Here is a 26,432-nt window from a genome sequence, read left to right as displayed (position 1 = left end):
GGGTTGGGAGGGTCAGAGGGAGAAGCAGACTCCCCGCCGTTGCTCAGCAGACTTTAATGGAATGGTTAAGGGTGCAGACTCTGGAGCCAGACTGCCTGGGCTCACAGCCCACTTCATCGCTAACTGTAACTGTGGGCAGTTACGTAAAAAGCCACACTTTTCTCAGATGTCTGTATAGAAACAGTCACAAGAGTACCTGCATTAGAGGTCTCTGTAAGGATTAAACAAGTTGATAGATAGAAAGTGTGTAGAGTGATACTGGGAACATAGTAAGTGCAATTATGCTGTCCCTAATTCCTCTGCTTGGTTAGGCTCTAGTTATCTCTTTGAGAAAAACTTTTTATCCTTCAAGGCCCAGAGGAAAATATACCTCCACTTTGAAACTTTAGTGACTCAACCTCTCCTTTCTTCCCAGATTGAAAACTAAATAAACTTGTGTTGTTAAAGATATTGCAGAGAGTTGAGCTTTGGTTTCAAATACAGATTTTTCCATTTACCTATTATGTAATTTCAGACAACTTGCTTAATTTCTTTGAGTTCCCATATCGAGTATAGTACCTGATTTAGGAATGCTCAGTGATTACTTTTCCAATGAATACATATTTCATCTGTGGGTTTGGGAATGTAGCATCAACTACATAAGATACAGCAGTGTTCCCGAAGGGTGGGACTAATGAAAGTACCAAGATGATTTTAGCTGAGATAAGTATGGCATCAAGAATACTCAGTCACACAGAGAAAATTCTCCTTTTTTTTCTCTCTCCCTTTTTTTAAGATTTTATTTATTTGAGAGAGAGCACAAGCCAGGTGCAGAGGGAGAGGGAGAAGCAGGCTCCCTGCCTAGCAACGAGCCCAACCACCTGGGCTGGATCCCAGGACCCCGGGATCATGACCTGAGCGGAAGGCAGGTGCTTAACGGACTAGGCGCCCCAAGAAAATTCTCCTTTCAATTTTATTTCAATACTGCTAATTAGGTCTAGGAGAAAAATCTTTGTTTAGTGTTATGTTTTAAAATTTTTCTCTAATGTCTGCTAACCTACATTTGTATGTTCTTGGCTTTTGTTTGTTTTGAGAGAGAGCATGCGGTGCAAGCAAGAGTCCCAAGTTAGGGGAGAGGGCCAGAGTCAGACGGAGACAGAGAATCCTAAGCAGGCTACAAGCCTGATTCTGACTGGATCACACCACCCCAGATTATGACCCCAGGGGAGATCATGAGTCAGTTACTCAACTGACTGAGCACCCAGGAGTCCTGCTAATCTACGTGTTTAATCAAGAGAGATTCAAAGCCTTTCCCAGGTGAGACCTTAGCATTGAATCACATTTTTAAAAATTAATTACACTTATTATTACTGTTTTATTTTATGACAGGTCACAATGCTTTTCAATGTATGGTAATGATACAAATTTTTCTTTTAAAATAAATTAAGTATAAAAGGTAATTTGATTTAAGGAAAAAATTTTAAGTATATAATAGCAGTATATATAGTCAAATCAAGACGATTAATATTCAAATTATTGCAGTTTGCAACTGATTTATATGAACTGCCATGAATTATTGTGTTCATTGTAATTCAAGGTAGCTGTTAAGTTTATTCTCTAACAAAGCTGGTAGCAATTAGTGCTGTATCAAGTACTGTTCTGATTTATAGTAGTCCAAGAACGAAGTAGAACTAATAAAACGGTGAACTCAACACAGCTGTTGTCTCATTCCTCTGCACCAAACTTCAGATATTCCAGAAAAGCCCAAGATAGTGGGAGACAGACGCTGGATGTGGTACATAGGTCTCATGATCTCTTATCATTAGCACCTACATTACTTAACCAGAGATCTGCCCTCTGCAAGGTCAATATTTGTTGAAATCAAACTTCAAGATGATGGGAGACTTCTGGGAGTTCAGCGTGTAACTTTTTCCACCTTCCGTTCAGGTCCAAACTGTCCTAGGATACATTATTGGAATTAATTTTACCGCCCGTTTCCTTCCAGATGCACTAAAATATCAGCCATATCAGAAGCAACGCGGGGGGCAGTTTATTTCGACTTTCAAATTTTAAAATAGTTGCTATATTATTTTCCTAGTGGTAGGAGAAGCTAAATCACAACGCAGCTTTGGGTCACAACTAACACTACCGGAGCGTTCGCCCTCACGGACTTCCTTACAATCTCGCGTGGAGGCGCGCTGACGTCATCCTGTCGTGCTACGTGCGGACGCCGACGAGCGGCGCTGCGCCTCGGGTGCCGCGCCGGGGTCGCTAGTTGGGCCACACTGGCCACGGTACTTTTTCTTCTCCTGCTGCGTAAAGCTGGTTGGGTGTTTTTCGCCGGCTCTTAGCAGAGGGCTCCTTGTGGAAAATCGCGCCGCAGCCTATGACGCCGAGCTGTCTCGAGACCTTCTCCTGACGCTTCCGTAGCGCGGAGGGATGTGGACTCCTGTGGGTCGGGGCAGGTGGCACGGTCGCGCGCTCACGGTGTGGGCCACCGCAGCCGCACATCGGGGCCTCCTGGAGCCTCGCCGCACGCCGAGCCGTGGGGCTGCTGCCAAGTCCAGGACTCTGGACAGGCTCTACAGCTCTGCCGACCGCAAGGTGACCGCCATTAGTCTCAGATTAACCGTGTTTTAAAACTTGGGAGGGCCTTCCTTGCGACAGTGGAAGCGTGAAGGACTTCCTAGACTACCTGTGAATGCAGGTTGAGATTCTATGAGGGAGGTAGAGCTAAGAGCGCGCCTTGCTCTCGGGTTTTTGAATCCTCCACAGCTCATCAATGTGACCTTGGGCAAGTCACTTCTCGAGTTTATTAGTTTGTAATGTCAGTAACTATTTGATTATGCGAGGCACTGATGCAGGGACTTTGCGTGCATTTAATTCTCTTAAAAACCTGCTGAAGAGGCCACTAGTGTAACCTCCGTTTTCCTGCAACTTATTAGCTCTGTGGCCTGGGGAAGCTACTTGAACTTTCCGTAACTGTTTTCTTCATTTGCTAAATGAGATAAGAATAAAAGAATGGCTCTTCATGAGTATTGTACTGTGTAAGGCGTAGAACTTTTTAGTCCAGTATCTATAATGTAAGAAGTGCTGGGTATGCTTTAGCTTCTGTTTATTATTTTACGTGATCCGAAGCAAACTTGTTTTCTTAGTCTTTGTTCTTGTGGTGGAGAAGGTGAGGAATTCAGCAACTTTTTAAAAATACACTCTTTGTTTGCTAGGAAGAGATACATTTTAGGCAGAAAAGTAGAGTAATTGAATGCAAGTTATGAGTACCTGGAAAAAATAAGACAAGTATGATAATTGCCCTCTTCTAAATTGTGGAATGTAAAATGGATTTATGTTGCAATTCAAAGTTCTTAAAAGTGGTGCAGTCCTGGGGCACCTGGGTGGCTCAGTCGTTAAGTGTCTGCCTTCAGCTCAGGTCATGATCCCAGGGTCCTGGGATCGAGCCCCACATCGGGCTCCCCGCTCCGCAGGAAGCCTGCTTCTCCCTCTCCCACTCCCCCTGTTTATGTTCCCTCTCTTGCTGTGTCTCTCTCTGTCAAATAAATAAATAAAATCTTAAAAAAAAAAAAAAGTGGTGCAGTCCTGTATATCTTTTTAATTGAATGGCAATTGAAAGGGTGGTGTGGGAAATCCACTGGGCAAACAAATCAGGTTTAGTTGTTTTCTCAATTTCTTTTAGATAGAAGTTGCACCTTCATCGTCTTCATTTATAAAAAGAAAATGTAAAGCTCATGAGTATTGTGTATTTCATTGTAATTTTACTTTTTAAATGCTGATTATGGAATGGATTTGCTTGGAAAAATAAAATGTTTAGAGTACAAAAAAACTGACATTCAATTTGAATAACCATTTTTAGCAATTTGCAATGAGTCTTCATAAAACGTTAAAGAAGATGAATACAATTAAAAATCAGGAGTTACATTTTAAAATATTTTTAAATTTAAGTGATGAGGTTTTTTGTTTTTTTAGTTTTTTTGCTGATGTTATCTTTTTTTTCTCTCTCTCCAAAGAAATTGCCAAATAACCTAATTGCATCTAAATTAAACTTTTGAAGATTCTGTTAGGAGCACAGATTTTTAAATAGATTTGACTGCTGACTAATTGTGTGATGGGGGAAAGAATTTCCTTTTTATTCTTAAAACTTTTCTGTAGCTTTTTTACCTCAAGCAGTTTTATTAGACCGGGTGCTCTAAGGCTGTTCAGGAGTTCTAGGTATCTTGTGTTCTTCATTCATGAAAATAAATTCATTTCCTTATTGGCCCTCTAAGTGGTGGAAATATTTATAAGGGACTCTTCTTTAGCTAAGTTGTTACCTTGACAGTGACACTGATATATTTGATGAGTGCTGTTGTAATCAGTTGCTTGTAATTAGAGTTTAGCCATGCATCTTTTTATTTCATAGGAATAATATAAATGTTATAAATGAAAGTATTCAAACTAAAGGAATAATCTTTGAATTAGTATACTTTTTTCATATGCAAAATGTATACTCATAAATGTTTTATTTTTCTTCCGTTTCTAGGAAAAAATTGACATGTCTAGATTCTCTGTTGAAAATATTAGAAATTTCAGTATCATTGCACATGTGGATCATGGCAAAAGTACTTTAGCTGACAGACTCCTGGAACTAACAGGTATTTTCATTTTATGTTATATAGTTAATTGATGGCCATGGGTAATTAATCATCATTTTTACTATGCTTTTTAAAATTTTGGTTTTAATTTTATATGCAGTATAGTGTCTTTTTAAAAGCCCATCGAAATACTAATATTTCTTCTTATAGGCACAATTGATAAAACAAAAAATAATAAGCAGGTTCTTGATAAATTGCAAGTGGAACGAGAAAGAGGAATCACTGTTAAAGCCCAGACAGCATCTCTTTTCTATAATTGTGAAGGAAAGCAGTACCTTTTAAATCTCATTGATACACCGGTAAGTTTAATATTTTGTCTCTCTTGTTAAGTCAGCCTTGTATTAATAGTGCACACAAATCCTTGTTCAGTTTTTGAACTGAACATTAAACACTTTTTGTTTTCTCAGTGTTTTTATGTTTGAGTAAATCGTTTCACAAGTATAGGCCAAAAAAGAAATGTATTAACTTTTTATCAAGGGGAGTCACTAGATTTGCCATAATGCCCCTCCCTAAAAAAATTACAGCTGACTTTAGAAGTAACAATATTTTTTGTTTCTCAGGGCCATGTTGATTTTAGTTATGAAGTATCCAGGTCACTCTCTGCTTGCCAGGGTGTTTTACTTGTGGTTGATGCAAACGAGGTAGGTACTTTTAATTTTATGTGGTATGACATGCTCTTTGGTTGTTTCAAGAGGTTTTTCTTAAAATATATTTTGGAAATGGAATTTTTGTGTTTGAAAATAGTAAGATTTATTGTATTACTTAAGCCAAAGCATATGATTTGGTCCTGTTAATTTGAATTTTATTGCACTAAAGCAGTCTGTGAAATTGACTAGTTCATATTTTAAACACTTTAAGCTGATCAGAAGAATGAAGGGATTGTTGAAGTATATTATACATTCATCCTACCAAAACCTCCATTTTTAGCAGTTCTTAGTTTGGGGTTTTAATATTAATTTTTAGCAGAACTTGAAAATGAATCTAATTTGGAGGTCATTTGGGTGATTTTAAGGTAATAATTTAGGAAGTGTTAGGTTTAAAGAAACATGTCAGTAACATTACCAGGTTCTTGTGTGGTACAAAGATAATCACAAAAAAAAATATTCATTTATGATATAAGACCTATGATGTCCTATTAAAGTAAACCTTTTGATATAATTCGGTTTCTCACAAACTTTTCATTCAAAACCCAAAATAATTCTTGTGTTAAACCTTCCTTGTTCCTGTCAGGGAAAGTCAGTGTCTACCTTATGTACATAGTATAAACCACATCACATTACTGTGTCCTTTAGTAGGCTTTCATGACCTTGAGGGTTCATGTTTCACCTTTTTTGTCTCCAGTAATATTTCCCAAAATGAAAGGAATTTTCACAAGGAATTATCCAGATTCATGGAAGTGTAGATACCATACTTTATACCTCTGCTTTTGGTGAAGACGTATGGAATGGTCTTAAATTAATAAGTTTTGTGATAGCTGGTAGAATGGTCATATCAGTATCTTATGTCTTGATATTTCTAGGGTATTCAAGCCCAAACTGTAGCAAACTTCTTTCTTGCCTTTGAAGCACAGCTGTCGGTAATTCCAGTTATAAACAAGGTAATTCTAATGGGACAACAGTGTTCAGTATTTTACTTTCTAAAAGTGGATTTGGTGTTTGAGTATTAAGTATACTATTTTTTATATGAAGAGTCTTCAACTATATATTAAATATATTGGTAGGATTTATTTCTTTGAATTGCATGTGATAGAATTGCAACTCAAACTCCTGTGTCCTTACAAGTAGTTAGAAGACAGTCTGCCTGAATTGACATGGAGTGATTGAAGGCTATTTCTGTACGAAAGGAGTATGTGCAGGGCAGCCAAAAAAATAGTTTATCACACTAACACATATATTGGAAAAGAAAAAGCACTTACGACTTTGGGGAAAACAATGTAACACATGAAACATAACAGTTAAATGCTAAGCTGAGCACTGTTGATAAACCATAACTTCTATATTTTGAAATTAATAAAGAATCTTAATTTAAAAATCTGCATTATGGGGCATCTAGGGGGCTCAGTCGGTTAAGTGTGTGATTCTTGATTTCAGCCCAAGTCTTAAACTCAGGGTTGTGAGTTCAAGTCCTACGTTGGGCTCTGCTGGACATGGAGCTCAGGGGTGCCTGGGTGGTTCAGTCGTTAAGCGTCTGCCTTTGGCTCAGGTCATGATCCCAGGGTCCTGGGATCAAGCCCCGCATCGGGCTCCCTGCTCAGTGAGGATCCTGCTTCTCCCTCTTCCACTCCCTCTGCTTGTGTTTCCTCTTTCGCTGTGTCTCTCTCTTTCAAATAAATAAATAAAATCTTAAAAAAAACAAAACAAAACACTGCATTGCATTCAGTTGAATTTTTTTTATAATGGAGTTAAGTTTAAAAGAGGCAAAGTTGCCTATGGTAAGACAGTTTGTTGTCAAGTTATATCTAACTTAAAAATCAGTTGACATGGTGTTGGTTGATAAATTGTTATTGAACTCTTACGCCTTGAATTGCCAGCTGTCTACATTTTTTGCATGCTCTGCTCTGCCTGCTCTCTGTTTTTCAGTGGCCATACTTGTTAAAATTATATTGCCTATATCTAGATTATTTTAACACTTTTGAAAAGAAAAATAGAGGGATTAGTTATTATAGGTATGCTTTTAACTGTCTCTGAATGCTATTAATATGTAATACATTTTATTTTTACTGTGTTAAGACATAATTTTTTTTCTTAAGATAGATCTGAAGAATGCTGATCCTGCAAGGGTTGAAAAGCAAATTGAAAAAGTGTTTGATATTCCAAGTGATGAATGTATTAAGGTAAAATACCTTTTTCTTGAAGACATAGTTATACTTTAAAAAATCTCATGGGGCGCCTGGGTGGCTCAGATGGTTAAGCGTCTGCCTTCAGCTCAGGTCATGATCCCAGGGTCCTGGGATCGAGCCCCACGTCCGGCTCCTGGCTCAGCAGGAAGCCTGCTTCTCCCTCTCCCTCTGCCTGTCCCTCTGCTCATGCTTTCTCTCTGTATCTCTGTGCCTCAAATGAATAAATAAAAAAATCTTTAAAAAAAAAAAAATCTCAGGTATTGGCCTAAGTGAAATTTCATAGTATTTGATAGCCCATTGGTATATAAAGCTTTCATAGTTTTGCAAAGTTCTTTTTACTGATACTTCATTTGATCTTCACCAAAAATCCTTGTTACATGGTTAGGAGAGCTAGGAATTATTCTTGTGATCCAGTTGAAAAAACTAAGGAACAAAGGTTTTATCACTTTCTCAAGATTCGAAGGTATTGAAAATTATTCTAAGTTAAAGGATTTTAAATTAAGTGAGGAAAATAAACTGGTCAGGTTGCCTTATAGAGAATTCATTAGAAAACAATAATCGATAAGGAGAAACCAGCTTCCACTAATAGCTCAGGTGCTGTGGAGGTGGCTAAGTATGTGATTGTGATGGTGGAGAAGTGGGCAAATTTAATGTATATTTGTAGATAGGAGAGATTTGCTGGTGGGTTACATGTAAGGAAGTGAAATAAAGGGAAGAATCAGATAGCTTTGGGTTTAAGCAAGTAGTTGATACTAGACGTTAATATCGATATGAGGAGGAGCTGGAGAGGAAATGATACAGGAGAAAAGAAAAAGCTTTGCTTTGGACGTAGTGGGTTTGAAATGTCTGTTAGACATCCAAGTAGGGATATTGTGTAAATCTACAATTCAGGCATTCATGGAGAGAATTGGGGTCAGAGATAGATACTTAGGAGTTTTTAACATGTATGTGGTATTGAGGCCTTGTAAACGAATATGGTTTCCTAGGGAGAAGTGTAGAGAAAAGGTCCTAGAAGCCAAACTACATTATTGTCAATTCGAGGGCGTTATGAGTAAGAACTTGAGAAGGATTAGAATCGGATTCAGAATAGAAAGTGTGGAGGATTGAGTCTTCAGAGAAGGGGGAATAATTCTCAAATTGTAATGAGAGACCGCAAAATGGTTGTGAGTATAGATACAGATAGATTTGTTTATTTTGGATAAGGGAGTTTGTGGTATTTTCTGTTTCCTTAAACGAAATAACAGGCAAAGTCATCAACCAAGAGTGAATTGGCCAGAGGGGAAAACGTGTAGATCGAAAAGGAAAGTGGTGTGAAACACCTTAATGAGTGGTAATGTGAATTTACTACGGGACGCATCCTGGGAAGTTAGGAAGTTTAACTGCACATTGAGATGTGTGGTCATGAATTCACAAGAAGCCAGCCAGACCAGTTACTTGATTTTTCTCCAGTAATGTTAAGCCCTTTGTATTATAGGCATAGAAAAGACACATTGTTGGGGCACCTGGGTGGCTCAGTCAGTTAAGTGTTTTACTTTGGCTCAGGGCATGATCTCAGGGTCTTGGGATCCAGCCCTGTGTTGGGCTCCATGCTCTGCAGGGAGTCTGCTTCTCCTTCTCCCTCTGTCCCTCCCCCCTGCTTGTGGTAACTCAGTCGCTCTCTCTCAAATTAATACAATCTTAAAAAAAAGACAAGACACATTGTTGGAAGCAGTCACAGTGGAGTTTTACCAAACTTATGATAGGGAAAGAATAGATAGTGGTTGAACTGTGATTGTAAATAGTGGACCCTGGAGTCTCAGCTGGGAAAGGAGGGGGCTGGGGACTAATGGGTGGTGAAAAAAGGTAGTCCATTCAATGGTTTAGAGATGGGAACTTGATGGATCATTGCAAAGAAGGTTCTGGCGTCTAGAGCAGTGGTTCTCATTAGGGGGGAGTTTTGTCCCCTGGGAAACATTTGGCAATATCTGGAGATGATGTTTGTTGTCGTACTGGGGAGTGGGTGCTACTGTTATCTTGTGGGTAGATGACATTCCATAGATTCTGTTAAACATTCTACAGTGCACAGAACAACCCTTAAAACAATTATCAGCTCAAACTGTCCTTAGTGCTGACTTGAGAAACTGATCTAGAGAGAGTTTAAAGGTTAAGAGGTGGTTTTTAGGAAATGGGTTTTAAAATCAAGATTTCAAGAGGCAGTCCAGTTACTAGTGATGACAAAGGTGAGTCATACCTGTGGTTTTTGAGTCTTCAGGCTCATTCTCTCAGTGGGAGAACCATAGTAGTAATATGCCTTGTAACTATATGTGTGTCATCCACATATATTGTTTATTCTCTTTACACAGCAGTCTTGAGATTTAGAAAAAATATAAATGATCATTTATTAGATGAGGAACTTGAAACTCAAATATGTATTGGTCAAAGTCATACAGTCCATACAGAATTGTAACTGTTACTCAGATTTTTTTAAACTCTTAGACCACTGCTCTTTCAGTACCGTAATCAGAATGCTTTTGTAATTTAATCCAAGAACCATAGACTCACCTAATTGTAATGGAAGGACATTTGTCAGTATAGTATATGCTTTGTGCTTCCTTTTATTACTTTCTTCAAATTGATAACTGTTAGAATTCTTTCTTTTTTCTGATTATAAAGCTCGGTCACCTGGATTGAAAAGTAGTCTGTAAATATTTATTTTTTTAATACATATTTTTTTAGATTTCTGCTAAACTTGGAACTAACATTGAAAGAGTTCTTCAGGCAGTCATTGAAAGAATACCACCGTAAGTATTTTGCTATTTTTGTGCTGTTTGTTTATCTCTAATAGTACAAAGGCCGTCAGTCTGATCTGTAATTTTAGATTAGACCATTCTTGTGGTGAGTGAAAATACATTATTTATTTTTATTGATACATAGAAGTCAAGCACAGTATAGGGAAAAAAAAAGCAAACAAGGGTGATTGGGTTCTCTTCCTAATAATCATTGTAATAAAGAGACTTGAATAAATTAGCAGTTATTGTGTTTTAATACTGAATAAATGTATTTCATCAGTTTCATAAATCATCTTAAAATAGTCATTTATTTATTTATTTTAAAGATTTTATTTATTTATTTGACAGAGAGAGAGACAGCGAGAGAGGGAACACAAGCAGGGGGAGTGGGAGACGGAGAGGCAGGCCTCCCGCTGAGCAGGGAGCCCAGTGCGGGGCTTGATCCCAGGACCCTGAGATCATGACCTGAGCTGAAGGCAGACGCTTAACGACTGAGCCACCCAGGCGTCCTTAAAACAGTCATTTAAAACTCAAGGTTGAAATAAAACTAATATAAAAATAGGCATTTTACTTGAGGAACATCTTTTTATTTTGGCTGTCACTTGGGTGACTTTCTCAGGTACTAGAATAAATTAAGCATAATATTTGATTTTAAAATAGGCATTTTATTAACATTTTAATTTATTATGTGTTTATTTTCTTTTTACTTATTTTTAATAGTCCCAAAGTGCATCGCAAAAATCCCCTGAAAGCTTTGGTATTTGATTCCACATTTGACCAATATAGGGGTGTGATAGCCAATGTAGCATTATTTGATGGAGTGGTTTCCAAAGGAGATAAAATTATATCTGCACATACTAAAAAGACGTATGAAGTTAATGAAGTAGGAGTTCTGAATCCTAATGAGCAGCCAACACATAAACTGTAAGTAATCTGCAATAGCAATTAAAATATACTTGTATGTGTTTCAATCTCTGCCTTTCTCAGCTTGGTATGCTTAGAATGATCCCAATTTGGTAACTCAGAAAAAAACCCAAACTGATTATTTAATGCAACTAAATAGTAAATGGTCTTGCAAGAGGACTCTCATGTGTGAAGGACAGTATAAATTTGATATATTTTTATTCCTTTTGACTAGTCATAACAAATTTTATGATCTGGTGCACATTGGGTCCTATATTGATGTATTTGATGAGACAGTGAAAGAGATGGTTCTGTCACCCATATCCAAATCATAGTGGGTATCAATTTTGATATTTAACTTTTTTATAATTAGATTTTTCAACATAAAAGTAGTGAAGAAAATTTGGTAATTTTTTCCTTTCTTATGGAATTCACAGTAAAACTTTGATTAGAATCCATGACACATGGGGTTAGCAAGGTAGTGTGCATTAGAAAAACTGAATTTGAGTTCACTTACAAATACCTGAGTGCCTGCTCTATCAGTACTCCAGGTACTGATGAGATAAATCACCTGGCACATACTTGGAGCATTCTAAGGTCTTTGTTTCCTCATCTGTAAAAATTAAGGTAGTAACTATATAGGTCACACTTGATAGTTTAATGTATGTCTAAAACCAGTACTATTTTGCTCATTACATTTTTTATTTAACTGAGTCATAAAGTCTATTTTAATTTTACTCAAATATTTCCAAAGTCTGTGTTCCATCATATAGTTCATACATTGACCATTACTGTATCTTCACTTAAGATTCTGATACCTTATCCTAAACGTAAATTAGTTTGTTATCATGTAGGAAATTTGCTTTAAAAAAAACAACAAAAACTAAGCTAAAACTCTGAAATCTTGGGATGTGCTCTTTTCCTACAAGAGGAACATCAGATTGGTATCAGATTTGTTTAGAGTTCACATTTTTCTGCTTGGTTAAAAATTGATCTTTTTTTTTTTTTTAAAGCACATTAGTGACACAACTCATTAATAAAAGTGTTTTACACTACAAGAAGTTATTTTGTGTTTCTGCACTTAGTTTCACTATGTTTACATTATATTTTAGAAGCTGTTGTTTAATGTGCAAAGGTGGGCAGAGTCATGAGGAAGGCCGTAGACTTGTGTTGCAGAGGCCCTTGATAATGGACTGTAAGGCATGGTATGTTCTTTTGCTGACAGTTTAGCAGTGAGAATTGATATGTAGTACTTACTTTGAATTAGATGAGGTTTTGTTTGGAAAATGTAATCATTTCCGGGAAAGGTAGAGCTAATTGTTGAGTATGCACTTGAAACTTTATTAAAGCAGTAAATATTTCCATATAATAATTTTATTTAGATATGCAGGACAGGTGGGCTATCTGATTGCTGGGATGAAAGATGTCACTGAAGCACAAATAGGAGATACATTATATTTACATAAACAACCAGTGGAGCCCTTGCCTGGGTTTAAATCAGCGAAACCAATGGTATTTGCAGGTGAGGAGCTCACAAATTCAAGGATGAAGGCCAATTTATTCTCTAAATTAGAAATATTCATTTTAAATAATAGCTAATTCCAGAATACTGTATTTCTTTTAGTTTTTTTTATGTGCTATTTATGTATCAGTTAATTTCGTATGTATAGTGAAACTTTTTGTGGGAGATCATTTCCTGCATTTTTGTAGAACTTCTTAAAAACTATAAGCTCTTAAGAAACAAGCTCTCTGATATATAAAAGAACATAGTGATATGAATTTCCTTTTTGTTTCCCTAGAGAGTAGGTCATTGCATTTGGAATATTTTTCTAGTTAGGATGTTTTCATTACTAATTGTCAGTGGACATTTACTGACTGCCTTCCTGTTGGACTTTCTTTAATATTGTACAGTACTAGTGTAGACATGGCAGAGGATAGTGTTACCTCTTGTATGCATGACTTCACAACTTTTTAGTACTGTGTAGTGTTACAGACATTTGGAAAAGGAAGGCCTGATTGAAGGTCGTCAAGTTACTCCGTGCTGGGTATCCTCCACTTGCTTTTCTCCCTTTGTATCTGTCACGGGGAAGTATGAAGTTTGTTTACCCCCACGTTTAGGCAAAGCCAATCATTGGAATTTTGGAGGACTTGAGAGATGAGGACTTGAGGTTTCAGATGAAAAAGAATCTGATGAATCAGTAATTGTATGGTTTTTGTTGGTGAATTGAGAAAAGCAAAATTTATTTTTGATTTTAATAGATTACCTGCCCTACAGAATTCAGTGTAGCTTTCATTTCTACTTCTGTTTTTCATCTACTAAGGGAGTTTCATTTGTGGTTGTGGGATGTCTTCAACTTTTGTTTCTTGAAATGATGTATTTTTCTAATAGGCCTGATTCCCATGGTTCTTTGTAATTTTTCTTATATTTTTGCAAAAGCATAAAAACATCACTTGGGTTGTGAATCCATTTGTAAATTCATTAAGGCTTTGAAACTTGCAAGGTACTTTGAAGCCAGTGTAACTTAATACTCAGTTTCTTTAGCAAACCAATTATTGTGGTCAGTGAAATATAGGGAAGTAATTTAAAAGCTAAATGATTAATTTTGATCTTGGAAGCATTGTGTATTTAGTTTTTAGGCAGATTTTCACATGTGATAATTAGAAATCATTGTGTCCTCAGGAATGTACCCTATAGACCAATCTGAATATAATAACCTGAAGAGTGCTGTAGAAAAACTGACTATAAATGATTCCAGTGTGACAGTTCATCGGGATAGTAGCCTTGCCTTAGGTGCTGGTTGGAGGTAAGATTCTTTTCCCTGTAGGATCAAATTTTTATTAAAAAGTGAAGTTTAAGTGGTTCATTGCTCCTGAACATTTCATTTCTGAAGATAAGTTCTTATTAGTGTAAAGTGAACCAAAACAAACATCTGCCTATTTCACACTGTATTCATGTTCTGTGGGTAAGCTTTATAGCAATTTTAAATAGAATTCCAATAGAAATTTTTTTTTTAAATTTTGAATCTTATTTAATGAAGTTTTCCTAGCATTTAATTATGATGTGAATTGCTTGAATGACTTTTTTTTTTAATGAGTTTTGATTCTACACATCCCCCACAAAGTAACACTGCATTCATCAAAGAAACCAGGGCCCATGAGACCATAAGCATTTTGGAGTTTGGCTTTTTCTCCCCCAGGTTGGGATTTCTTGGACTTTTGCATATGGAAGTTTTCAACCAGCGACTGGAGCAAGAATATAATGCTTCTGTAATTTTGACAACCCCAACTGTTCCATATAAAGCTGTTCTTTCGTCAGCAAAATTGATAAAGGTACTGTTGTGAACCAGCATACAAGGGAAAACGAAATAAGTGTATGTATGTATATGCAGAATGCAAGAGAAACTTTTTAGTACACCATTAGCTGACTAGCTATTACATGAAATATTTCCTGATTAGTAGCATTAAAAATTGAATTACTTTATGACTAATGATGGAGAAGCCACTTGAGAACTAATTTATGCAGTATTTTTCTTAACCTGATAGAAATCTATATATTGTCAGTCTAGCCTGTTACTGAGAATAAAATGTAGAATTAGTAATTAAAATGCTGTCTAAATCCAGTACAGAAATGAAGAATATAATTTTGGTCATAAGTAGTTAATCTTATGAAAGGTGAAGTATTCATCGCTACCTGGCTGTAGAAAATTTTAGATTTCAAGGTAGTGATAGAGACAGTAGTCCATCTAAATGGCAGTCTCTTCATTTTAAACAAATTTTAACTTTGGTGTATGTAAATATTTTCCAACAAGATTAACTTAGGAAACTACTGATAATGCCTTATAAAGGGCAGATTAAAATGTGCTTTTACATCATACTTTTTCTAAGTGGTACATGAGATGTGTTTAGTAGGTGTTGATGAACAAGATATGTTACTTATTAAAAATTATTAAGTGGTTACAATTGGGTGGTTTTTAAAATACAAAGCATGTTAAGATAATAGTCTAAGTTTTAGGAATTCTTTTGTTTTTATTCAGCAAATGCAGTTGTAATAAATTCTAACATCTATAAATTAAAAGCAAATTTTAAAACGCGGTAATTAAGACTTTTTTTAGCTGTTGGTGATTTTTCTTATTTTTAGGAATACAGAGAAAAGGAAATTACAATCATCAATCCTGCACAATTCCCTGATAAATCAAAAGTAACAGAATATTTGGAGCCAGTTATTTTGGGTACAATTATCACACCAGATGAATATACTGGAAAAGTAATGATGCTTTGCCAGGTATAAGTATAATACAATTTAATATAAAAGTTAATTTTAGTCCTAACAGTGGTTTCCAACTCAGGTTTTGAAAAATTTCTCTCTGTAGAGCACATTGAATTTGTAAGAAATTTTCATGAAGATCTACAACTATGTGTGTGTGTGTATATAGAGATGTAGATATAGATGCACTTTTTTTTTTTTAAAGATTTTATTTATTTATTTGAGACAGAGAGAATGAGAGAGAGAGCACATGAGAGGGGGGAGGGTCAGAGGGAGAAGCAGGCTCCCTGCCGAGCAGGGAGCCCGATGCGGGACTCGATCCAGGGACTCCAGGATCATGACCTCAGCCGAAAGCAGTCGCTTAACCAACTGAGCCACCCAGGCGCCCGATATAGATACACTTTTAAAATAATTTTGACTTTAAGAAAAATAGAACCAGAATTTTGATCATTCATGTTAATTTACTGAGTTGATATGTTAGCCCAAAGGAAAGAAATTTGATGCTTATTTATATTGACTAGCTAAAAGAATAGTTCCTTTAAGCCTTCATAGTACTTGAAATTGAGGGTAGTTTGAAAGATTACTATAATACTTGAGACTTTTGACTAAAGGGTGGGTATTCCCCATTTTGCCTTAGTTTTTGCCACAATGTAATAAATGACTTAATCCACAAATCATAGTCCTTAACAAAACTATTTGAAGTACTCTGACATGGGGCACCTGGGTGGCTCAGTCGTTAAGCCTCTGCCTTTGGCTCAGGTCATGATCCCAGGGTCCTGGGATCCAGCCCCACATCGGGCTCCCTGTTCTCCCTCTCCCACTCCCCCTGCCTGTGTTCCCTCTCTCGTTATATCTCTCTTTGTCAAATAAATAAAATCTTAAAAAAAAAAGTACTCTGACATATATTGGAAAAAACTCTCAGATGATTAGTAGTGGACTTGCATTTTAATTCTGTAATCACAAACTAGAAAACTTTGGTCACTTGCTTAATTTCTTTGGACCTAAGTTTGTAAAACAAGAAATTAGAACTTTGACATTATTTGTAGTTACATTTGGTTTATCATTAAATACTATATAATTTTAAAAATAAAATTGTTAAAGACAAAGGATTAAAAGCTTTGGTAATAAATATAATTGAAATACGAAATAGTTCTCTCTGTATTGTAAGTATTATTTGCAAGTTTTTAGTAGACCATTAAATATTCCTTCATTTTGCCCTCTCTTTATTAGGATTTGTAAGGAAATTTTTAGGTTGGTAATTGACATCTTTCTATATTCATTGTAAATCATTTAAATAGGTTCTCATTAAACACATTTTTCTTTTTTAGGCTCGAAGAGCAGTTCAGAAGAATATGATGTATATTGATCAAAATAGAGTTATGCTTAAATATCTCTTCCCTTTGAATGAAATTGTGGTGGATTTTTATGATTCTTTGAAATCCTTGTCTTCTGGATATGCTAGGTAAAAATTTAATGGGAAATTCAGATACCTGGATAACTTTTGAAATACTGACCGACATGAGTATACTAATACTCCACTTATTTAATAATCTGTGCTCTTGAAGATAGTGGAGAAGCATAGAAAGGCTTGAAGCAACCCTAAAAGTGTTAGAGAGTATTCATAATTTGCTTATGGAAGAATGAGTTCCTTCCATTCATCAAACTATTACCCTTCTTTTAATAAAAAAAAAAAAGTGTCCTCTTCATGAAGGAGTATATTGCCCTGTCTGTTAAAAATTATACATAATTTTGGGGCGCCTGGGTGGCTCAGTCGTTAAGCGTCTGCCTTCGGCTCAGGCCATGGTCCCAGGGTCCTGGGATCGAGCCCCACATCGGGCTCCTTGCTCTGCGGGAAGCCTGCTCTCCCTCTCCCGCTCCCCCTGCTTGTGTTCCTCCTCTCGCTGTATCTCTCTCTGTCAAATAAATAAAATCTTAAAAAAAAAAAAAAAATTATACGTAATTTTAAGAAGCTACTGTGATCTTAGTAGTACATTGTATTTGTGTGTTATGTAATCCTTGGAGCACCTGTATGTATTTGGAAAACAGAAGTACATATTTAGTCTAAAAAATGCCAGGTGCGCCCCTGTATCTGTGAACACTTTAATAACTTGGTCTTCTCCAGAATAAGTGGTCCACATTATGAAAACTATTGTCTCATCCCCAGGAGTGCATGGAGGAACAGCCTGATAGAAGTGAAGGAAGATACTAAGTAACAAAGAACTCCATGCATAGCATTTTGGGAGTATTTTCTGTTGGGGTAAATAACTCTAGATGCACTTAGTATCCTAAAATCTTACGTTATTGGATAGCATATATTGGAATATAAAGAAAATATAAAACACGCTGTGAAGTGGAGAAAATGAACATTCACATCTGTAAAATACACATGCGCCTACATGCATGTGCAGGCATATTTAATATTAACATTCAAAGAAGAGTTCCAGTGTTCAAAAAACATGCTACAGTGACCTGGAAATTTAGCTTTATGAAATGAGCTTTAGAATGAAAGAGTCATAATTGATATAAAGGAGTGTTCTTTGTGTTTGTATTGAGAAATTATTTTTTCTACTTTTTCACCCGATTTTTTCTTCCGTGTCTTCTTTTAGACAAGAACTTAAGCAAATAAGTGGCAGTGGGGTTTAAAGTAAAGTGAACTGAGGCAGCATGTTGTTAAAAAACAATTATTGTGGGGGCGCCTGGGTGGCTCAAGTCTGCCTTCGGCTCGGGTCATGATCCCAGGGTCTTGGGATTGAGCCCTGCAGGGGGCTCCTAGCTCGGCGGGAAGCCTGCTTCTCTGTCTCCCTCTGCTGTCCCCCTGCTTGTGCACTCTCTCTCTCTCTCTCTCTGACAAATAAATGAATAAAATCTTTAAACAACAAAAAAAAAATAAAAGAACAATTATTGTGGTTAAAAGAATGATTACTAAGCTAAGTGTTTATAAACGTTTTTAATAAAGTCTGTCATTTGTAGTTTGCATTTGGAAACCACTTTATGAGTTAAGTGGGCTTAAAATCTTTTAGTTTAGAAACTTAAACATACTTCAGATTAAATGAAAGAACATGTTTAATTTTGAACTATGTAAAAATAAAATAATGCCAGCTTCCAGAATTAAGGGGATTCTTACGTTCAAGATGGATCTTTTTTACATATATTCAGTTTTCTAACAATAAAAATGCATCACAGTCTGTGATCTTTTAGCCCAGGCCATCGGCCTCTTGTGGACTGAGATGAGGAACAATTTCTCTTATGCCAGGTGGCAAGAATCTTCTGCAGCTGGGTCAGAAGAAGGATTCCTTTGTTATATGAAGACTGTAGTGAGGCTGCTTCTGATACTTAACTTGATGGAACTGTTTGTCCTTAAACCCCCAAGTAGCCTTTTGGAGTCCTAAAACTGTTTCCTGCATTTCAGGGGTACACTTGAATGAATAACTGTGTTTTGAATAGAGGTTAGGTTTCCATTTGGCTGTCTTGGAAACACAGACATTTGTTTAATGGTTTCTTTTGAAAAAATGAGTGGAGAAATTCTAAAATTTTGGAGCACTGAAGATTTTAAAGTTGTAAACAGGTGAAGTCTAGAGACTATGTCTAGATTTTATCTTTCTTTGTATTCTGTGTAGTACTTAAGATGGTATCTTCATATAGTAAATGCTTAATGTTTCTTGAAGAAAGGATTTTAGCAAAACTAGGTAATAATATGGTTTTAGAGAGTATCAGTATCAATTTGTGACCTTCTCGGTAAAGGTTTAGAAACCAAATACTTGCAGCTCTAGGCATCAGTTTGTTTTAAAATTAAGAGAGTTTAGGGGTACCTGGGTGGCTCAGTCATTAAGCATCTGCCTTCGGCTCAGGTCATGATCCCAGGGTCCTGGGATCGAGCCCTGCATCGGGCTCCCTGTTCTGCGGGAAGCCTGCTTTTCCCTCTCCCACTCCCCCTGCTTGTGTTCCCTCTCCCACTGTGTCTCTCTGTCAAATAAATAAATAAATAAGACAGTTTAGGACTGTACATGTTCTTATCCATAATTGAAAAGACATGTAAATATAATTAAAGTTTTCTTTCTCCTTAGACTTCAGTTTTGAGAGTTAAACCTGTTTTGATTAGCATTGTAAGCTTTGACCATATTGTTTAATAGTGATAGCGGATGCTAACCAAGTGCTTTTATGTGCTAAGCTAGGCTCTGTTCTAAACACTGTTTTTGTATTAGATACTGTTTCAGTGCTTTAGACGTATTAACTTATTTCATCCTCAGAAAAGCCCCGTGAAGTTTCAAACCGAAGAGTAGTATATGAAATTCAAAAGTCTTGTTGATAGTGACTCTTTATCAGTGCCGTAGCATTTATTTAACTGGTAATAGAAAGCTAAACAGAAACCCAAACTTAATGAATCTCTGAGAATGACCCGTTAATATATACTGTTGTTGACAGCCAGCCAGCTCTAGGGAGGAAACTTTGGGAAGAAGGTGACATTTGCCTTCAGTGTCCCATTTTCCTAGACTGGCTTACCAGTTTATTTTCCTTTCCCCTGTAAAGCATGTTCCCCTTGCTTTTGCCTTTCATTTCATAAATGTAAAAAGATGAGGGAGTTTGTTCCTCACTGTGGTCATCTACATCCGTTTATGTGAAATGTGTATTTAATATTTTGATAGAAAGTTAGATCTTTGGGTGGGGTGTATGGGGATGTGTAGAAAAAAGATGTTTTGCAAAGAAAAATCATACAGTCTCTTGGGAAGTATGTTTATCTATCACTTGGATGTTTTTCCTTGTTAGTTTTGATTATGAAGATGCAGGCTACCAGACTGCAGAACTTGTAAAAATGGATATTCTACTGAATGGAAATCTTGTAGAGGAGCTGGTAACTATTGTACACAAGTAAGTTGAATAGAAATAATCATATAATGTGAAAGTAACCACTTTTGACATGTTTTTATTTAATTATTGATTGCTTATTTTTATTTGACAGCTACATTTTGAAAACTTAAAAGTAATTAAATTTCCTTGTACTAGGTTTTCCTTCCGTTCTTTTTCCATGCTTCTCTTTTCAAACTGTTAAATATGAAAGAATAGAATTAAAATAGCCAAAAAGAATAGTGTCATGGAAAGAAATGTTTCCCTCACCAGGGTAAGACGAAGTAGAAGAAATGGTTGTAAACTTTATGATAGATTTAAAATTGAGAACAAAAAGGTTTTTATATTCATAAAACAATTTATAATAATGAAAAATAAAATATCCTACATGTTCAGCAAATAGATTGATAAAAATAATGTAGCACCTATTTAATAATCCTGTTAAGCTATTAAAACTTCACTGTGAAGTAATCTTAAGTGACATAAAAATGCCTATTAAATAAAAAGGTTGACATATATACACTATGATTCAAACTAAAATACCAAACATGCAGAAAAATAACGGGAGGATGTATGTTTAACATAGACATTCTAAAATGTTTAACATTGGATTTCTATGGTTGAAGGGAAGGGCATCAAGAATGGTTTTTATGTATGTTTTTCTGCATTTCCTGTAATGGTCATAATGTTATTTTTGCAATCAGAAAAGTCATATGATTCATAGTAAAGGATGTTTATGACAAATGATTTCCATTTGAACCTCCTTGAGAAATCACCTTTACATTGATTATGTATATGTACTAGAAAGGTACTTTAAATATTCATATTTAGGATATGTAAATAGTTGCATTTTCTCTCTCAGAGACAAAGCACACTCTGTTGGCAAAGCCATATGTGAACGTCTTAAGGATTCTCTTCCTAGGCAGCTGTTTGAGATAGCAATTCAAGCTGCTGTTGGAAGTAGAATCATTGCAAGAGAAACGTGAGTTGAAATTCATTTTTGTTCTCTGTTTTAGAAATGATAAATGGTTAGAAATGATAGGACTAGAACTGTATTATGAAATAATATTGAAAAATTTAACTTCACATTGGCCTAAGCTTTATTCCTACTTGTAGAAACACTAATCTGATTTTTAATTCCACTTAATTGATAACTGTTACAGTGATTTACTTAACACTGAGTGATATTATTTATAATAAAATAATGGGCATGGGTTTGAGGAATTGCTTTATTTCCATTGATTTTACTGAATGATTACTGAATTTCCTGGGTAAGGTATAATTTATAAGCTAATAGCAATTGAAACTTAAGTTTTGAGGAAAAAAAAAAGTTTTGGAGATACTCTTCCAAAAGACAAAACTAAATTACGATTATTACTTGAAGCATTTAATATCACTTCTCAGATCTAGCCAAATTAGAAATCAGAGATGACAGACAGGAATGCTGTTATGTTGAGCTTTGCATTGTAGATTGATTATGTAATCTATAGTAGACATGGAAGATAGGCTAATTTATGTAGGAAACTGGTCTTTTTTATGAGAGATATGATCAGAACATGGAATAAGCTGCTCTACTAGGTAACAGTAAATGCAGGAAGTAGCATGTAGCATATTTCCTTGACTCCTGGAAAATCAGAAGTATCCCCTACCTGGAAATTGCTATTCAGTTGTAGTTTAAACCCAAACCTACATGTATTAGTAGTGGTGAAATTACAACCAACATTTTTACATAGTCTTGGGACAAATTTTATGCCTATATATGCAGTGAATTTCATTTCCTAACACAATTTTGCTTTAGTTAATTGTTTTTTTGTTTTTTTTTTTATAAAGATTTTATTTATTTATTTGACAGAGAGAGACACAGCGAGAGAGGGAACACAAGCAGGGGGAGTGGGAGAGGGAGAAGCAGGCTCCCCACAGAGCAGGGAGCCCGATGCGGGACTCGATCCCAGGACTCTGGGATCATGACCTGAGCTGAAGGCAGTCGCTTAACCAACTGAGCCACCCAGGCGCCCAATTGTTTTGAGTTTCATGAGTACCCAGAGATTAGCAGAGTAGAGTTGATAACCAGGGAACATCCTGGAAAGTACAATTTAAAATAGCATGTAAGTCTAACATAATTGTGTTGAGGTTAGAAGATACCTTAGAGAAGAAAAAAAAAAAGATTTTTATATCTTCTTAAGGAATACATATAAATGGAACTTTTTTCAAATTTCTTCCAAATTTCTTAGAAACACTATAGAAATAGATTAGTTTGTATCTGCTTGGGTGGATATATTAAAATTATTTAGTTTGCCCTGAAAAGGGGTTTATAAAAGTAATACATTTTTTATATTCCTAGTCATTCTTAACCCACATGTGGTAGAGTTAGTAATGTAATGATAACTATTTTTAAATTTTTTGGAAATAGTAGTGGTAAGAACAGTTCTAGGTTGAGCCAGAAATGACCTTGTATAATTCTTATAATTAAGGTTATACTTACTCTTGAATTTGGCCTAATCAAGACTACCCACAAGCCTTGACCTTTTTTATTCTTAATAAAATTTATGTTGATGTTGAATCCATTTTCTATTTTATGTCAAATACATAAAAATAGATAAGAGCATTTGACCTATTTGTTTATGGCAGTTTTACTTAGGTATAACATGATTATTTAAATCTTGAAAGGAGATTGTTTTTGAAAATAAAATTCCTTTTTAAAGAGTATATTGAGGGCGCCTGGGTGGCTCAGTTGGTTAAGCGACTGCCTTCGGCTCAGGTCACGATCCCGGAATCCTGGGATCGAGTCCCACATCGGGCTCCCGGCTCAGCGGGGAGCTTGCTTCTCCCTCTGACCCTATCCCCTCTCATGCTGTTTCTCTCTCTCTCTCTCTCTCTCTCAAATAAATAAAAAAAAAAAAAAAAAAAGAGTATATTGAAATTACATAATTTTTATATAAAATTTCCTCTTTTACAGTGTGAAAGCTTATAGGAAAAACGTTTTGGCAAAATGTGTACGTATCTGCCTGTATTCTACTTTTTATTAATATATCTGTTTTCATGAGTGTAAAATCAGAGGGGGGTATATATTGGCTTCCATTGTTTTTACAATAACCATTTCATCTCCAGTTTTCTTTTTAAATAGGTAAATCTCAGCTTGACTGTTAATATATTCATTTTGATAACATTCTTATTTTTGTATCTTATTTATAAAAATTTCCTTATATGAAGTACTACCCAATAAATTATTTTTGTAATAGTTATGATCAGGATAACATGTTTTATTGATCTAATTTATAAGGAGAAATTTTGAAGACAATGACTGTGTCTTAGAGTGGGAAGAGTATGGCAATTTGAAATCCACCTCTCCTACATTGCTTTGCCATTTGTGGTCCCTTCTATTAAAATTTTTTTTTTAAAGATTTTATCTATTTGACAGCGAGAGACACAGCAAGAGAGGGAACACAAGCAGGGGGAATGGGAGAGGGAGAAGCAGGCTTCCTGCTGAGCAGGGAGCCTGATGCGGGGCTCGATCCCAGGACCCTGGGATCATGACGTGAGCCGAAGGCAGACGCTTAACAACTGAGCCATCCCGGCGCCCCCCCCCCCCATTAAAATTTCTTAACTCAGTTATGAAAAGTAAATGGTGAATGCTTTTTCTAAATCCTTAGTGTCAGGACTGGCACACTTACGCCTATATGAATTTATTAGACGGCTATATGATCCAGAATTTTAAGACTTGAATCAGTAAGATGATTGATAATTCTTGACATGCATAATATAATATTGGGTTTCCTTGGTAATCTTCATCCCCATCCAAAAAATAAATAAAGCCTTTATCGTTCTTCGAAGATGTTAAATTATGATCTGCTGTGAAGGTGATAGAAAGGTAACTTTGCAGATGTCTACCTCATGGGTAATAATTGTAAGGTTATTATAACTGTATTGATGTCTGTATGCAATTGTATGATTTTCTGTGGAGTGATTTGGACTTCCAATTTTTAAAAATATTTTTCAGTATGGTGGTGATATTACCCGAAAAATGAAACTTTTGAAGAGACAAGCAGAAGGAAAGAAAAAACTGAGGAAAATTGGCAACATTGAAGTTCCAAAAGATGCTTTTATAAAAGTTCTAAGAACACAACCTGATAAGTAATTGGTGGAAAAAAATACAATGAGTTTTCATAAATTAAAACTTGTGTATCTTTTAATTTTTCATAGCAATTTATATGTTGACAACAGAATTAAAATTATTAAAATATGCTTGTTACTTTCAGGGTTTTTAGGTTTAAATAACCTATTAGCTCTTCTTTGAAAAGTAAGGAGTGGGCAGGTAAGAGCTTGGACTCTGAAGCCATATTGTCTGGTTTCAAATTTCTGTTCTACCACTCACTAGCAAGGTAAATTATTACTTAACCTCTCTGTTTACTCTTTAGTGAAGTCAGGATTATACTGTTATTTACCTCCATAGGTTGTTGTGAAGATTGTATCAGATAGTATGTTTAAAATACTCAGAAGAGGGGCGCCTGGGTGGCTCAGTTGGTTAAGCGACTGCCTTCGGCTCAGGTCATGATCCTGGAGTCCCGGGATCGAGTCCCGCATCGGGCTCCCTGCTCGGCAGGGAGTCTGCTTCTCCCTCTGACCCTCCTCCCTCTCATGCTCTCTGTCTCTCATTCTCTCTCTCTCAAATAAATAAATAAAATCTTTAAAAAAATAAATAAATAAAATACTCAGAAGAGTATATGACACAGTACTGTTTAGTGAATCTTAACTATTTTGTTTTCAGGCATATTTTTTCTTACACTAAAAGGCCCCATACTTTAGATTCTATCTAGTTCAAGCTTCAGCTAAAGTATTTTCAGAATCACCTAAGTATCAATTTGTTGTTAGCTGGAGAAATTTAGATTTATAGGAGTCAGTTATCAAATAAAGTCAAACAGCATTCTAGCTGGACATGTGCTGTCTAGTTTTTGTTAAAATTTTTATGTTTGAAACAGTTTAATACACATCTAAATTAAAGTAAGGGTAGGGGCTGTCTTAATCTTGATAATTAAGATGCATTTGGTACAGACCGATAGGTGTTTGGTATTAGCAGCTGTTATTAATGGCAGTTTAATAATTATTGTCTAGATTTCATAGTTGAAGAGACAGAGCTTTAGTTAAGTAACTTACTTGATGTCACACAGCCAGTAAATGGCCATCATGGCTCTTCTTACCTCCATTCACCCAGTTAGTGAACAAACCAGAGGGCAGATTGTATTACATTAAGATACTTTAGCCATTGAATTTTGTCCTCTGCCTTGAATGAACTGAATGAGGTAAACGTCTTATAGGGATAAGACTATCGATATATTTTATACTAAGGTTATTACATTATGAGGTAATTCTAACTGTAAGATAGTGGGATTTACTTAAAATTGTGTATGGAGGTTAATTAGCCTGTGATTTCATCTTGCTTATATAATCTGCTCATATATCTTCCCTGTCCCCTCCAGCTGTAATAGAACAGATGAAATATGAAATTCCATAACAATATTTGTATTTTGTATAGTATATTTGAAACTAGAAGAGCATTGGGGCGCCTGGGTGGCTCAGTTGGTTAAGCGACTGCCTTCGGCTCAGGTCATGATCCTGGAGTCCCGCATCGGGCTCCCTGCTCGGCAGGGAGTCTGCTTCTCCTTCTGACCCTCCTCCCTCTCATGCTGTCTCTCATTCTCTCTCTCTCAAACAAATAAATAAAATCTTTAAAAAAAAAAAAAAAAACTAGAAGAGCATTGACATGTAATTGCTAAGACAAAATGTTCTGTTCTACCATTATTGTCAGGAGAAAGTTACAAGTTGGTACCTGGCATGAAGTATGCACCATGTGTCTACTATTTAATATTTATGCTGTATTAGTATGTGTATAATTTGGACAGATTTAGTTCTCTTCCTTTAACCTCTGACTTTAGGAAGCAGTTTTACTTGTAGTGATAAAAGTATTTTTCAAATTTTGTAGTATAAGCTTAAGTTCGCTCTCTTGACCACTCTCCCAAACAGATGATTTTCATGATATAGAGTTGTGTGCCTTCTAAGCATATTCCCCAGAGGACCTTAACAGTACTGAGATTTTTGCAAACATTACAATAATTTTTTTTTTTTTTTTATTTGACAGAGAGAGATACAGCGAGAGAGGGAACACAAGCAGGGGGAGTGGAGAGGGAGAAGCAGGC

The 26,432-nt window shown here is 35.9% G+C and overlaps 1 protein-coding gene across 3 annotated transcripts; it reads left to right on the top strand.

Moving 5' to 3' along the window:
• The first annotated feature begins 2,196 nt into the window (after positions 1 to 2,196).
• Positions 2,197 to 24,961, top strand: GUF1 (GTP binding elongation factor GUF1). 3 transcript variants are annotated; one of them, XM_081812428.1, is made up of 17 exons: positions 2,197 to 2,583; positions 4,514 to 4,625; positions 4,776 to 4,924; positions 5,186 to 5,266; positions 6,145 to 6,222; positions 7,375 to 7,458; positions 10,180 to 10,244; positions 10,953 to 11,156; positions 12,518 to 12,657; positions 13,816 to 13,939; positions 14,333 to 14,465; positions 15,274 to 15,417; positions 16,728 to 16,861; positions 20,164 to 20,265; positions 21,104 to 21,223; positions 23,198 to 23,234; positions 24,239 to 24,961. In XM_081812428.1, the coding sequence occupies exons 1-17, from the start codon at positions 2,419 to 2,421 to the stop codon at positions 24,374 to 24,376; spliced, it is 2,010 nt and encodes a 669-aa protein (XP_081668554.1). In that variant the 5' UTR covers positions 2,197 to 2,418; the 3' UTR covers positions 24,377 to 24,961. The 3 variants fall into 3 exon arrangements, with proteins under 3 accessions (XP_081668554.1, XP_081668555.1, XP_081668556.1); XM_081812429.1 differs by lacking the exon at positions 6,145 to 6,222 and having other exon boundaries at positions 2,200 to 2,583; XM_081812430.1 differs by lacking the exons at positions 2,197 to 2,583; positions 4,514 to 4,625; positions 4,776 to 4,924; ... (3 more) ...; positions 10,180 to 10,244; positions 10,953 to 11,156 and adding an exon at positions 11,161 to 12,340.
• The last annotated feature ends 1,471 nt before the right edge of the window (positions 24,962 to 26,432 follow it).

The sequence above is a fragment of the Leptonychotes weddellii genome, chromosome 2, assembly GCF_054177405.1.
Source record: "Leptonychotes weddellii isolate Sample4059 chromosome 2, ASM5417740v2, whole genome shotgun sequence".
NCBI lineage: Eukaryota > Metazoa > Chordata > Mammalia > Carnivora > Phocidae > Leptonychotes > Leptonychotes weddellii.
Note: the sequence above shows the minus strand (reverse complement) of the source record. Positions and strands in the feature narration are given on the sequence as shown.

Coding starts and splice junctions, on each gene's coding strand:
- GUF1 (XM_081812428.1), top strand. CDS start 2,419: ATGTGGACTCCTGTGGGTCGGGGCAGGTGGCACGGTCGCGCGCTCACG. Junction 5,267..6,144: donor TTGTGGTTGATGCAAACGAG/GTAGGTACTTTT, acceptor TGATATTTCTAG/GGTATTCAAGCCCAAACTGT. Junction 16,862..20,163: donor TTGTCTTCTGGATATGCTAG/GTAAAAATTTAA, acceptor TTTCCTTGTTAG/TTTTGATTATGAAGATGCAG.